General features: G+C 35.9%; 1 protein-coding gene across 1 annotated transcript; it reads right to left on the bottom strand.

The window, feature by feature from the left end:
* Positions 1 to 146: 146 nt before the first annotated feature.
* On the bottom strand, positions 147 to 13,333 carry pdk3a (pyruvate dehydrogenase kinase, isozyme 3a). The gene is made up of 11 exons (XM_024279956.2): positions 11,638 to 13,333; positions 9,328 to 9,469; positions 9,177 to 9,248; positions 7,535 to 7,719; positions 7,368 to 7,457; positions 6,444 to 6,521; positions 6,285 to 6,361; positions 5,660 to 5,761; positions 5,467 to 5,574; positions 5,251 to 5,364; positions 147 to 2,976 (listed from the first exon to the last, which is right to left on the bottom strand). The coding sequence occupies exons 1-11, from the start codon at positions 11,738 to 11,740 to the stop codon at positions 2,827 to 2,829; spliced, it is 1,221 nt and encodes a 406-aa protein (XP_024135724.1). The 5' UTR covers positions 11,741 to 13,333; the 3' UTR covers positions 147 to 2,826.
* Positions 13,334 to 13,934: the final 601 nt, after the last annotated feature.

The raw sequence follows: 13,934 nt of genomic DNA, 5'->3' as shown, positions 1-13,934 counted from the left end.
ACTTTCTTTAACTTTTACGTCACAGATTTTGCAATAAATTGTATTTGTCCCATACATAAAAGAAGTAAATGTAGAAACATTAAGAGTACATCATTTTTTTTCTTAATAAATAGTCAGAAATGTGGATAAAAAGCAGCGCAGACGGCTCACACAGAGTTTTCTTTATTGTTAAATGGGACAGTGTTACAGTAAACGGATCTCATGCTCCATTATAGGATGGATCTGACCCCCTTTTTTTTTGGGGGGGGGCTTTGCATATATACTGCATGGCTCCCTCTTCTATTAGAAGGTTCATGCACACACATAATTTAAGCTCGATGTACAGCAGGATGGAAAACACAGTGGGTCACACCACACTGTTTATACAACCTAACACAGGGGTCTGCAACCTGAGACTCCGAAGCCACATGTGGCTCTTTGACCCCTCTATTGTGGCTCTCTGATAAAAGAAAATTTCATATAGTAATTGTAAAGTAAAATGTAAATGTTATTTGATCTATTAAAGAACAGTACTTATCACTCCACACTGCTTCTGACTACAGTACCCCCAATTCTCCAACAATTCAGCAAGCGGTTCAGCTTCATAGTTTACCAAAATTAAACATTTTGACATATTTGTGAATGCTTTTGAGGTCAGTAAGCACAACCAGAATTTATACTTAATCTAGAAAGTAAAGCAGATTTTCTATTTTTCAACAAATTCAAGGATATTAAGTCCACTTTATGGTTAAAAAATATGGTGAGGGCAACTGAATTAGCTCTGATTTAACTATAGTTAGATTTATGAATTTCTGGCAGAGATGTAACACAAATGGACAAATAAACTGTGTATTTTATTTATGGACCAATAAAACCAGGGAGTCTTTTATTTTGAAAGGAAGTCAAAGGAACTGCTGTCAAAAGTTATAAACTATTTTATATTTAGAAAAAAATATGTTTTATTTATGTAAAAAAATGGTTAATTAATATTTATCATAGCAACGAAACATAATACAAACCAGTGTGTCACTTACAGTGTTGAAGGTTGCAGACCCCTGGCCTAACACATAACACTTTACACATGATATTTCCAAAAATACTCCAAAGGCAGACAGTAAAGCTTATCATCTGAGTTGAAGTTTTCCTTTTTTTTCTCAATAAAGAAGGGTTTTATGGTCTCACAGTTACAATTGCTACTCTATAGCCAAACAATTGCGTCACTTGATGAGACTGGCAGGTTTCAAAGTCATTGGCAGGGATAAACTCTGACACAGAGGCTGGAAATGAGCCTACACACAGTCAAACAGGGAAATCTTCTGTCGTTTTGTATCAGACAAAGCAGAAGGTGATGAAAAAATAAAATCAAGTCAATTAAAACCTTCCAACACAGATTTGGAAAATCCTCCCCAAAAAGTTGGGATTTTATCTTTTATTTTGTTTACATAATGATTTTCAATCACAATCTGAAGAAAAAAAGTTATTTTGAAAGATGCTGACATTAATGCTCATCGTGACCCATCTGTGTTTTTGTCAAACCTTGGAATTATTTTTGTCTACACAAAGTTCTCCTCTGATCATAATTTTCAAATGTAACTTTACATGAGCCATTACTGTTGTACAAATAAAGTAAAATGAATTCTACAAAGCTACAAAAAGAAATAATCAACACTAGCTGCATTTTCTTTGAATGGATTTTTTTAACCTTTAAAATAGAAAAAAAGGGCATTTTTGAAAAATGCTAACTTTGTTCAATCTTATCCACAAAAACTGAGAAGAAGAGTTAGTCACACAACAAGTGAAACACAAGGCTGACTGGATCAACCCAAAAATGCAAGTTAAGTGGTTTTTCTCACTGTGACAGGCAGACAAAAGCATGTTCTGTAAAGTAAAATGTGTCCAACGATGGACACAATAGGTCCATTTCTTTTCAAAATAATCAGCAGACAGAGCTGGAATGAGCAGAAGCTCCACTCTTCCTTCAAAGGTGGTTCAGTTAGAACACAGGGATGGTCTCTTAGCAGAACCATCACCTACAGCTGGTTTACTTTAGTGAGAAAACAAGTTGAAAATGCTAAAAATCTATTCTTCCCTTTAAACTCTTAAGAGCCTTCAACACATTTTAAAAAACATCAAATATACATTAAGTTTCTAGAAGTTTCTTTGACAAACCAAAAAATAAGAATCCCTGACGTCTACTTCTTTAAAAGTAATAAAGTGATGCATGGATTCCTTTGTCTTTTATTTTGAAAGGTCCCCTTTCCCCATCAACTATAAATATTTGCTTTATTTTACCTGAAAATAAGACTTTTCCATGCCAACTGCACTGTTTCCCCAAAGGGGAAAATAATGAAACCTCCTCTTGTTCACTTTTGTACTGAAACTCAACCCCGCCTGCCTGACGCTTTCCTGCAGATGGAGAGGAAGAAACAGAATACTGGCCCTTACTGATGGTGAGAAAGACACTCGGCAGCGTTTGGCTTATTCAGCCACAGCAACGACCAACTCAGCAAAGCTGAGCGCAGCCAAACTGCACAGACGGGTGGGGGGTTACAGTGATGCAGTGAATTTTGCAGGAGGACGCCGTCTAAATGTGTCCTAATCCCCTAAAACAACCGTTCACACGTTAATGGAGTTACACGCAGGGGGATCCACAATCATAACGACAAAAAGCTATGCTGATTCAGGTGGTTGCCATTGGGTCAAAGTTAAGGTCAAGGTCACCCCCTAGACCCTTTAACAGTGGAATGTAAAAGCAAACATGATCCTTAACGATGTGCAAACCCAAGAGCAACACTTCAGTGTTCACGCTCCACACGGAGGGCTACAGCAGCAGGACGGGCAGAGCTATTATCTGTTGGCTTTGTATTTGGACTTGCTGGCGTCACGTGGCTCTTTGCTGGGGTTGCTCCAGTCATCCGCCTCAGGGCTGGTCTTGTAATGCCTCCATGCTGACTTGTTGAAGACCGGCAAGCGCTCGAAGGATTCACTAGACAGAGCCTAAAGTATTTTTAAAAAGAAAAGAACATTTATATAAAAGCTGACAGGGTGGTTGCAAAGACGACAATTTAAACAATAAGCTTCAAACAAAATAAACAGAAAATTATGATTTTTTTTTTATTTGCATTGTTAGTTTAAGTAGCTTTTATTATAATAGAACAAAACGCTGAAACTAAGAAGCTTATCTTCCCTCTTAATCATTATACTGACCTGCATGGGGTTTTCTATCTGGATTCTCTAATATTAAGGCTCTACAGTGAACAAAAAAGGTTCATTTTCTTAAGTGAAATTCAAAAACATAAACCAATCCGGAGATTTATCTTACAAATTCCACTTTTTTTGTGCACATATTTTCCAAAATTTAATTACAGAAAAGGTGGTGAGTGTGTGAGAGCACAGAGAAGAGCACAGGAGGTCTAAAGCTGGTCAGCCTTCAAGATAAATGGCTTCCTGGTGTGAGAGCTTGTGTAGCTGTAAACAAAGAAGAGTCAGACTGGAAATTCTTTCTAAATGTGTTATCTTGATCCTGTGTTGTGATTTGTTTGAGCCTTGTCAAGATTTTTTCCTGATTTATCTGTCATTATCAAAATACACTGCTCCAGGCTAACTAAAAAGATGTACAATTATCAAAACAGAAAAAATAAATTAAACGATTTAGCCATTGCTAGAACCTTGAAGAAGATCTATTAAACCCATTGGCTGTATAAGATAACTGGACAGAGTGAGTGTGATGTCACCCATGGCTCAAATAAAATAAAGTAATTTCTTCCTGGCACGGACGTCATGTTGAAACCAGAAACCTTCAGTGAGCTGTGATTGGTCCGACTCAGTCTGAGTCACCATTTCTATGGCAACCACTCGCCAATCAGAAGTGAGCTTGTTAGAAGTCCAAACTTAAAAAGAAATCTGTCAATTAAACATTTCAATGTAACAAATATAAAGACAGAGTAATAACTGTTTATTTCTTAATTGAAGAAATTGTGGCTCCTTGGAGCCAGAGGATACTTCCTGTTTGCATCGCAAGGGGCACTCAATCCAGTTCTCTGTGTACAGTCAATGATTAAACCCAAGCTTTCGTTCTTCAAAACTCTTATTATTGACTTCTTTTTTTTTTTAATGGAAAAGGATTACAAAATCCTGCTTGCGGATGCGAACCTCTGGGGTCCAGCTGCACGCACGGAGCAGAATAAGTGAATACATGCACCAAAATCAGATTACAAATCGGTATAACCCATCCATCTCAATCCGAAGGACATTTTGATTCGAATTAGTGTGATTGGGTCAGAGTATGCTTTTAATCCGATTACTTGTGTCCATGTACGTAAATGTGACTACTGATAAATTAATTTCAAAATAACATGAAATTCTAAAGGGGTTTTATGGGACTAGATAGGCTACGAAAAACATGCTAGTGCTATATTTATATTAGCATTTGTACAAAAACCGAGCAATATCGTTTTGTGACAGTTCCACTTTTTAAACAAAGACAGTTTCTGTTTAAAGTCCAGAAGGGATTGAGGAGCCTCACAGGGGATTTGAGCCAAGTTCTTTACTGACCTGGAAAAGGGGGGGGCGACTGTTCATCTGTTCATAACTTACTGTTTGCTCAGAGACGGCAAACAGTACAGTCACTATGTTTTAAATAGTTCTGTTTTTTTCCCTTTATGAACTTTTTTTATTTTTTTATTCTTTACTAAATTTCCTTGCTATCCAAATGCAAACTGGAGGATTGCTAATGATAAACTTGTTATTCTTGATATGAAACAACATTGAATGCATGGTATTTAATCTACAGTAAATATTGACATTTTCAAAAGAACAGTGGTTGCATAAAATAGTCAGAATGATTACATAAGGATAAATCCAACAGGATTTCTTTTAATTTTACTGTAAAGGAACAATTTTAACGCACAATGTTTTTATTTCAGGAAAAAACATCAGATACATTCATTTTTTAGGACTATTTGAGTCAGAAATGATGGTCTCGAGAATAAATTGTTTTGTTGGTGTTCTATTTTAAGCTTTTAAGTTTACACTGTCTAAATATGTAATCTGTGGTAAAGAAGGTACAGTAGTTTCCTGCCCAAATTCATTTATCATTTTGTGTTTGGCTGCAAAAAAATGTGTTTTTAAAGCTTTTCTTAGAATAAAAACATTTGTAGTAAATGTAAATTCAAGCTTCACCTCGCCATTTCTTTACTTGTTAGAACTCAAAAGAGGCTGAGTATCACTTTCAAAGCTAAAACAGGACAGCGCTTCACTGACTCGTGTTACCTTCAGATAGATGACAGCATCAGTGCCAACTCCCTCCATGGAGTAGAGCTTCAGATCACCCTGAAAGTACCGAGCGTAGAGTCTAGAGATCGGCAGGCCGTAGCCAAAACCAGCCTGCAACACAAAGAAATAAAAAAATGCATGTTTTCTTATCTTTTAATCTGTTTTTTTTTTATTTTTTTTTATTAAGGTTGATTTGATTGTACTAGTGTGTACCAGTGGTACAGCTCCCGGCTCGAGGCTCGGTGTCGGGGCAGTGGAGTACATGTAGTTAAAGAGACGGTCAATTTTCCTCAAAGGAACGCCTCCTCCTTTATCGCTGATCTTAAGGAAGACGTTAAAAAATGTTTTAAATAGTAAATCGCTAACATTTCTAACATCCCTCAACAAATGTATATTGACTATTTACCTTTACAGAGAGGTCCTCTTTACCCAAAGTGACTCTGGTCTTCACAGGAGGTAATCCCTCTGCACTGTTCTCATGAAGTTCCACCGTCGCCCTCATCGAGTTCTGCAGAACAACACCAGAGTTCATTCATCATGATCAGTCGATTTAAGACCCACCCCAGTGAAAATTGTGTTTTTAGTATGTGGCTTTATTCTCATGATGGAAGACATATACAAAGAAAAATTAAGCTTAAAATTTAATTTCTTTATTTAAATGGTTGTGAATCAAGAGCAGACAAAAACATGCAAAAACTACGTTACTCATGAATAACTAATTAAATATCGTCTTGTATGGATTTTAGATCGATACAAGTTTTCCCAAATAAAACATCGCGATATATATCGCCAAACGGATTTTTCTCTGCACAACTAGTGTAAACAGAGAGTTCCCAGCAATGGAGAGGGGAAACTCAAGCAAATTTCTAATGAACTATACTGCCATTCTGCTGAAACTATGTCCTAGAAAACAACACAGGGTTTTAGATTTTAAAACAACAAAAAAGACCACTGGAAACGCTTTAAACGTGTTTGAAAGACGATAGGAGTGGGTCTTTACACAGTCTGCTTTGGATGGATTAACTGCTCACCTTGAAGAGCTCAAACAGCATGTGGAAAAGGTGAGAGGGCACATACACCACCTGGATGGGCTTATTAGGAGCCTTCACTGGAGGATTACAAACATTTGAGTGTAAACTTTACAACTGAGAGGGGAAAACGTCTGAATTCATGCACATTACCACCCTTACTGTTAAACTCCTCGATCTTGAGCTCTGGAGCAGCTAAGTAGTACTTCTCACACAGCATCTTGGCAGTATCGTAGGCATCTGGTGGAAAAGGGGAAACATTACCGATAACGTTCAGAGCTTATGTTTGAGTTTCTGACAATGTTTACAAAAGTATCTTCTGTTCCTTCAGAGGTCATCCACAGTGCAGCTTCTGATCCCTGCTGCGAGAACGCCTTTAGGCTTTGATGTCAGCATGGGTGAGACTAAGGAAGCAATTCATCTCCCAATTCCCAGAAACACACGGAACATTTGAATAGCAGCTCGGATGAGAAAACAGCCTTGAACGTAGAAGCAGTTGGACAGGAGGAAGAAAACACACACTAGAGTTCATAATTTGTATGCCTGATCCCTGATCCTTCAGACCATTATTTTATTTAAGTAGCTTTTAACCCTAGAGGTCAAACACACATTTGTTTTGAAGCCAAAAATGTATGACCGTAAGCTGCAAGAAATTTCTTATAGCTCTTTAAACTATAGAAATCATATTTAATAGAAATTGATTTAAGAGTTTACAAGATTTGATATGTCATAATGAGCAAATGGTCGAAACTTATTGTAGCATTCAGTAAAATTTCGTTAGAAACTAGAAGAGTATATGTTCAAAACTTCAACTTTATCACTTAAGTGAATTCTTAGTTGGAAAAAGTTGTGTTTTTTTGTTCACCATCATGGTGGCTCCATGTTGAGCTTCTCATGTGTTAACCTTGTGTTTGCTCCATGCACATCTGGAAAACATTTTATAAAGAGGCCCACCGAGTTACTACACCAGCTGTTTAGCTTCAGTTATTCCAGTAAATATTCATAAACACAGTTCTAGGAAGACAATAAACAAAAAAAAAGAACATAATGGGGACCTTATGAGATGTAGAGCTTTTTACAACTCACCCTTCACGACTTCGGCTACATTACAGGTTGGATCGATGCTGCCGATGTGTTTCGGATGGGCCGGGTTGGTGTCGTTACCAAACAGGAGTGCTGGGTAAAAACACAGATGCTAAAGCTTAGAGGCGGTGATCCAAAGGGAGAACTGGGAGAGCATCTGCAAGACTCACTGTGCTGGTTGATCAGCATGCGGAAAGAAATGCGGTTGGTGTAAAAGCGGTCGAGAAAATACTGGACGTTGCTGCTGACAGAGGGGTCGAAGCCGAACTTCTCCTTGTATTCTATGACTCCCTGAGCCATGGTGGGAACCACATCGTTGTGCCGGTTCCGGATCTCAATCAAGACCTCAAGGAAGCTAATAAAGAAAAAAAATGTTATACTTCTTTTTAAATAAATAAATGACTAATAACCATAAAAAAGTTTCAAAATGATCATTTGCACCCGATGGAGTATTAAGACCATCATACAAGAAAATAAATAAATACATATATGAGTGTTAAGTCATAAAATTATGAGAAAAAAAGTCTACATTTTATGGTAATAAATTGTATTTTTTTTATTCTTAAACTTGTCATTGTATGAAGAAATCGTTGTGATTTTTCAAAACTAAAATTATAATTTTATGAAAATAAAGTTTTACATTCACAAAAAAGTAGACAGCGAGCTTTTTGAGCAGTATGTCCATCCCATTTCTCTGAATTGTCTGTAACATAGATTAAATCAATGTTAGATTGTCTTTGATAAAACATTGCAAAACCTAAATATAGCATTTTAACTTAAAAAATATGTCTTTATTGTTGTAAATGTTTCTTTTTTTAATATTACAAATGTATTGTCTTAATATTTTGAATTTTTCCCCCATTATTTTATCATTTAATAGTAAAATGTTGACTTTTTCACAATTTTACATCTTTATTCTAATTTAAATTAGACTTTGTTTCTCAATTTTCTTTTTCGTAAAATTCTTCTTTTTTTTCTCATAACTTCATGACTTTATTCTTGTAGAATGTTGACTCTTTCCTCAAGTTTTTACGCCTATTCTTGTAAAAAACGGTTTCATTTATTCATTTATCACCTTGGCCGCTTTGTCCCTTTTGGGGTTGCGGGGGTGCCAGAGCCCAACCCGGCTACTGATGGGCGAAGGTGGGGTTCGCCCTGGACAGATTGCCAGTTTGACACGTGGCTCTCGTAAAAAAAAAAAAAAAAAAAAAATTATAATGATATTCTTGTAAAAAAAAATATTTTTTTTCTCGTAATTCCTCAATTTGATTCTTGTAAAAAAAACGTGTCTATTTTCACAAACATTTACTTATTTATTCTCATAAAATTTAGACTTTTTCTTCATTATTTTAAGACTTTATTCTGTAATATTTTGGAATTTTACTTTTGTAAAATTATGACTTTTTCTCTCATATTTTCATGACTATTCTTATTTACTTGTTTATTTTTCTTCTTTCATGGTGGCCCTAAGACTTGCATATGTGGAAACTTTTCCTTTTTTTACGATCCACAACCCTTCCGTTATTTTCCAACTCATTAGAATTTCTTTAAAGATGCAGAGTCATGCTGACTATAAAGTCCTAATACGAATTTGCCTCAGTGCCAGCAAACTCAGCAGCCCTTGGGAGTAAGTTATCAGAGCAGACATGCTCCTTCAAAGTCCTGTCTGTGTTTGTTGGCTCCGCATGACAGGCTTTTGTTGAGGTAATAACACAGAGTGTTACCTGTGCGGTTTGTCTTAACAAGTCTGAGCTTGCTGCTCACACATCACGCTCTCAATTGTTTTTAACCGCAGGACAAGATTTCACTCACTCATTCAGAGTTTGAGGATCCTCTGGCTTTCTGTTCTCATAGTCCAGCAGCTCCACGAAACTCTGCATGTACCTAAAAAAAAAATAAGCAACAACCAAAGGTCAACCCTTATAATAAACCTTATCTCAAGCTAGCCAAACAAAGACCTCACCATTTCTGGACCAGCCTGACAGAGGGCTGGCTTAGCAGTTTATCAGGCAGCAGGTTAACCTCTCTCATGGTGTTGGCCAGCCGCACCGGCAGCTCCTTCCGCAGAAACATGTAGGAGGTTTTTTCACATGCATTATCTCTTCCTAAAGAAAAAAACACTTTTTATTAATACAATACCTTTGTTAAAGTTTTATTGTGACTAGAGAACTGGTTATTTTTGCCATAAAATGCTTGAAAATTTTAAATTTCTCAAGTTAAACCTCCTCTGACTGCACCTTATATGACCCTTTAAGTCTACACTAACTTACACTTTGAGTTTTTAGTAGATTCTCGTTTTGTCTAAAACTGGAGCCGGATCAGTTTGTCAGGTAGCTTGTTGCAGATACTGGAACCATTGCTTCTCAACAAAAAATAAACAGTTTAGTTCCAATTTGCCTTACTTAATATTTTCTGCTAACTTGTCGTGGCTTTTTGCCCGATTTCCTCAAGTGGTCACTTGAGGAACTACACCCAACTGCAATTCTTTTATTTTTTTACAGCTTCAGTCCGGAAGTGTTGGTACTTAATGCTAATTTGTGTTTTTGCTGTTATTTATGCCATCATAAAAAGTTGTTCATAATTTGTCTAACTTTTGACACCAAAATCTATCAACCAATGAGCTTCTTGATCAAACTATTTGATGGACTGGCTTTAAAGAAGCAAAAGATTTTACGTTCTAAAGCCTTGATAATCCGGGTTTTTAAATACTGATATCAGTAAATCTATTGTGTACACTACTGTTTGATATTTGTTACTATTTATTATTTTTAAACCTCTGTCCTGTTGTCCCAGTTGGGAGGATTCAAATCCAACAAAATCAGATAAGAAAGTGACCCACTGGTCAAAACATCTCCCTTTTAAGGTATCCTGGTCTAAAAAAAACACTATCAGTGTTGAAAGAAAAATAAATGTTCTGATGTTATACTTTCAGTATAAGGTGTTCACAATGGACGAGTAAATCTCGAGAATCTAGCTCCAGGCATTTTTTTTTTTTACAGCTCTATTCCAATGCACAAATTCCATCCGGGCACGGACCACAATTATTAATTTCTCCTCTAAATGTTTGGCATTTCTGTGAATCAAAGAGGACATCAGCCATACCTAATCTAAGTCCGTGACTAGTCAAAGTTCGACCCAACTTAACTTTGAACGCGCGTTTTGTTATAGAGCCCTTAAACAGTCATAAAAACGTATGCAGCTAATTCGGGTGTGTATTGCTAAGACTCTGGCGATACGATACGTATCACGATACATGTCTCACAATACAGTAAGTATCATGATATATCCCAAGACTAATCCCGAGTACTACTATTTGAACTACAAAAAAATATCACAACAACAATAGGATTAGCAAGAAAATGTTAAAAAATGTAAATATATATATATATATATATATATATATACATACATACATACATACAATGACTGAGCATTAGCTGTTAATTTATTAAGAGAAGTCTGTGATTTTGGCTTCTTGGAACCAGTGGTTACTTCCTGTTTGAAACAGGAGGAGGGAAGGGTCACTCAATCCAGTTCTCAGATACAGTCAATGAGGTCAGCTCTTTTTTTTTAAGACGAACCAAAAGTAAAGCAGAAAAAACACTCGACCTGATACAGGTTGCAACATCCAAATGTCTAAATCACAAAAAATAAATAATCTTAAAGATCCTGTAAAACCACTTCTTCAGATTTAACACAAACAAGTGCCATCCCGAGCTCAACAAGTGTTCTTCCTGTTGCTTACATCCCATCCCCAGCTGTGAGAACAAATTACATAATCACGGATTAAGAAATCCCTGAATGCAGAGCAGAAACTCACTTAACAGCTGTCATCTTCTGGGTTATACCACGATCCTTCAGCTCGATGAGCTCATTTTTATTCGTTCTAAATAGTAATAAAGCTAATTTGAGAAAAGTGTTAGGATTTCTTGGCACAAAAAGGTGTGAGGATGGGTATGCAGTGTTGTGTTGTTGTCACCTGGGAGTGCTCAGGTTTGCCTGCACATGTTCACTTAATAAACAGGTGATACAAAATGAGAGGAAACTGACTCAGCAGCTTGGATGATGCAGTTTTGGTCCCCATAGAAGTGGGAATTCAAATATGACCTCTAATCTTTAAAGAATATCATATTTCAAATCTTTACTAATAAAAAAGGAGACAATTCAATCATGACACATCAAAATTAATTAGCAAACAGTGGAATGAGATCATAAAAAGGCAATTCTTAACAGAGCATGTTAGTCTTTTCAATGGGATCTCAGCTGTACTCACCGAAATCCAAGAACTGCTTGATGGAAAGCGGCGACGGGGAAAACCGGGAGTAAAACTCGATTTTCGGGTGTGCGTTTTTCAGCAGAGGCAGAAAGAGCCTCATTTTGAAAGTTTAAACTATGATGTCTGGGTGTGACGTCAGAGGCTGCCTCAGGACAAATGAGACCATCTCACCGCCGGTGACAGCGGCAGTCCTCTCCTCTCCGTGTCCACATTTCCATCCTCCGACGCGGGTTCGGAAAGACGCGATGCGGTGCGGTCCATACGGTTACGAGACCGGACACGAACCGCTTCCAATTCAGCTTCCGTGATCTACATTTGTGGATGTTCAGATCAGCTCCTCGATGTTAACTCAAACGATAGGACGGAGGAACATTTCCCTTTTGGCATTTCAAAATAAAACTTTGTGAGTTATTTCCGAAAACATGTTAACAGGTTATTAAAATATTTATTCTTTTTCTTACACACATACAACAATTTTAAAAAAATCAAGTTGCAATATTTTTCTAGTTTTTTTTTACTTCATTTCAAGAAAAAAACAATAATATATATTGTATTTGACAAAACACGTATAGGTTAAATTCATTGTTTATATGTATTTAATGGTCAAATAAAAAAATGATCACCATATTATCTTGTTTCTTTTCTTTTCTTTTCTTTTTTTTTTAAACAAACACGAGAATGAATCCTGCATTTCTCTAAGATAACCTATCAGGGTAAAAAAAATGGAAAAATAGTTTTGTTTTGTTTTTTTTTCTAAATAGCTTTTTATTATGTATTATTGTTATAATTTATTTTCGAAGTCGTTAACCATGGAAAAGCACACTCTCACTCACTTCTCTCTCCCTACTCCAAAATGTCATTAAAAATGCGGACATTTCGAGAGATTCTTTTTAATTATGCTAAAATATACTTTCTTTCATTACATTAAGAAAAAAATATACAATAGAATCAACAAAGGCAAAAATGCTTAGAAAATTAAAAAGCAAGCCAAACAAATCCTTGCAAGTTTTCCTGTTAAAAAATCTTAAAAGGAAGCATATTTTTTATTACATCTAAAAAAAAATGCTTACTATACTTGTGTTGTATTTTTTTTACTTTTATTTTGAAGGTTTGCCTGACGAACTTCCGGACTGTTGAAGGTGTTTCAGGCAGCACGTACTCGAAGAAGAAAAGTCGACTCAACCGCAAAGGCGGGGGCTTGTTCCTACAGTGTTTTGATTGGCTTAGAGCTGGGAAGTGGCTAAAAGCAGCCCTCCAATTGGTTGGAGGCGTGTCAGTCACCATCATTTACATTTCCTTGTTTATTTATTGTTGTCTGCGTAGATGATCCCATCAAACTCCACTTCAAACCTTTGAAATGGTTCCTGACGCTCAACGAGGAGTGAGGTGTTGTGTTGAGTGCTGGTATTTTAGAAAAAAAATAATAATAAAAAATAGACAAACGTTTCAATTGTCCTTTACTTCTTTCGTCGATGCTCTCACATGTCTCTGCTGCCATCTAGTGGTGACATTCTATTAGGACAGTGTGTTTTTTGGAGATTAGGTTTGCAAGTTTGAAAGAGAGCCTTGAATGATTTTCATTTTGTTCATCTAAATTCTTTGTCTAGTTAAAAAATAAATACAATATTTTAGTAAAATTTCACATAACAGTCTGTTGATTAAGCTTTTAATTTTCCCCATATAACTTTGGGCAAGTTTTATGTTCATAAAAGTCGATTTTGAAAATCCAAAACACTTTTTAATATTTTATAGGAAGATTTGTTCATATTTTAATTAATTGAAATTAATAAAAAGCAAGAAAACTTCTCACCTTTGTTAAAGTTAATAAACAAAATGAGAACATTTAGTTTTAATGTGTTTTTATTTTATCATGTCATTATATTGGCATTTTCTTTTGTTGGATGTAACCAATTTGTTGTTTTCCAACTTTTATATGCTTATCTGTATATGTTCTTAGGTTTTTAACCAAAAAAAGCCTTTATCTAATCGTACAAAAAGTTGGATACTTTTACATATGATCCCTTATGACTGTAGCCAAGAATTATTTTCACAGCTTGAACTAAAAAATAAAATATTGCCCTTTTATTGTCGGTCTGGCTCTTCTTTTTTTAATGAAAAATTGCAATTTTCAAGACAAAATTAGGTAACAAACACAAAAGGCTTCATTTGAAAATGAAAGAAATAATGAATATTAACATTTCTGCAGTAATAAAATCAGTAAATTTTAGGTAGAGCTAAAAATCTCACCAAAAGTCTGGGTACATCCTCAAATCCTTGTTCTGTAAGCACCAATA

The sequence above is a fragment of the Oryzias melastigma genome, linkage group LG20 (genome assembly GCF_002922805.2).
Source record: "Oryzias melastigma strain HK-1 linkage group LG20, ASM292280v2, whole genome shotgun sequence".
In the NCBI taxonomy this organism is placed as follows: domain Eukaryota; kingdom Metazoa; phylum Chordata; class Actinopteri; order Beloniformes; family Adrianichthyidae; genus Oryzias; species Oryzias melastigma.
Note: the sequence above shows the minus strand (reverse complement) of the source record. Positions and strands in the feature narration are given on the sequence as shown.

Bases quoted from the DNA above. Each gene is read 5' to 3' on its own strand.
- pdk3a (XM_024279956.2), bottom strand. From the start codon at position 11,740: ATGAGGCTCTTTCTGCCTCTGCTGAAAAACGCACACCCGAAAATCGAG. The intron at 6,522-7,367 runs GTGAGTTGTAAA...CTTTTCCACCAG, and splicing joins TGTAGCCGAAGTCGTGAAGG to ATGCCTACGATACTGCCAAG. The intron at 5,365-5,466 runs GTACACACTAGT...TTTGTGTTGCAG, and splicing joins AGCCGGGAGCTGTACCACTG to GCTGGTTTTGGCTACGGCCT.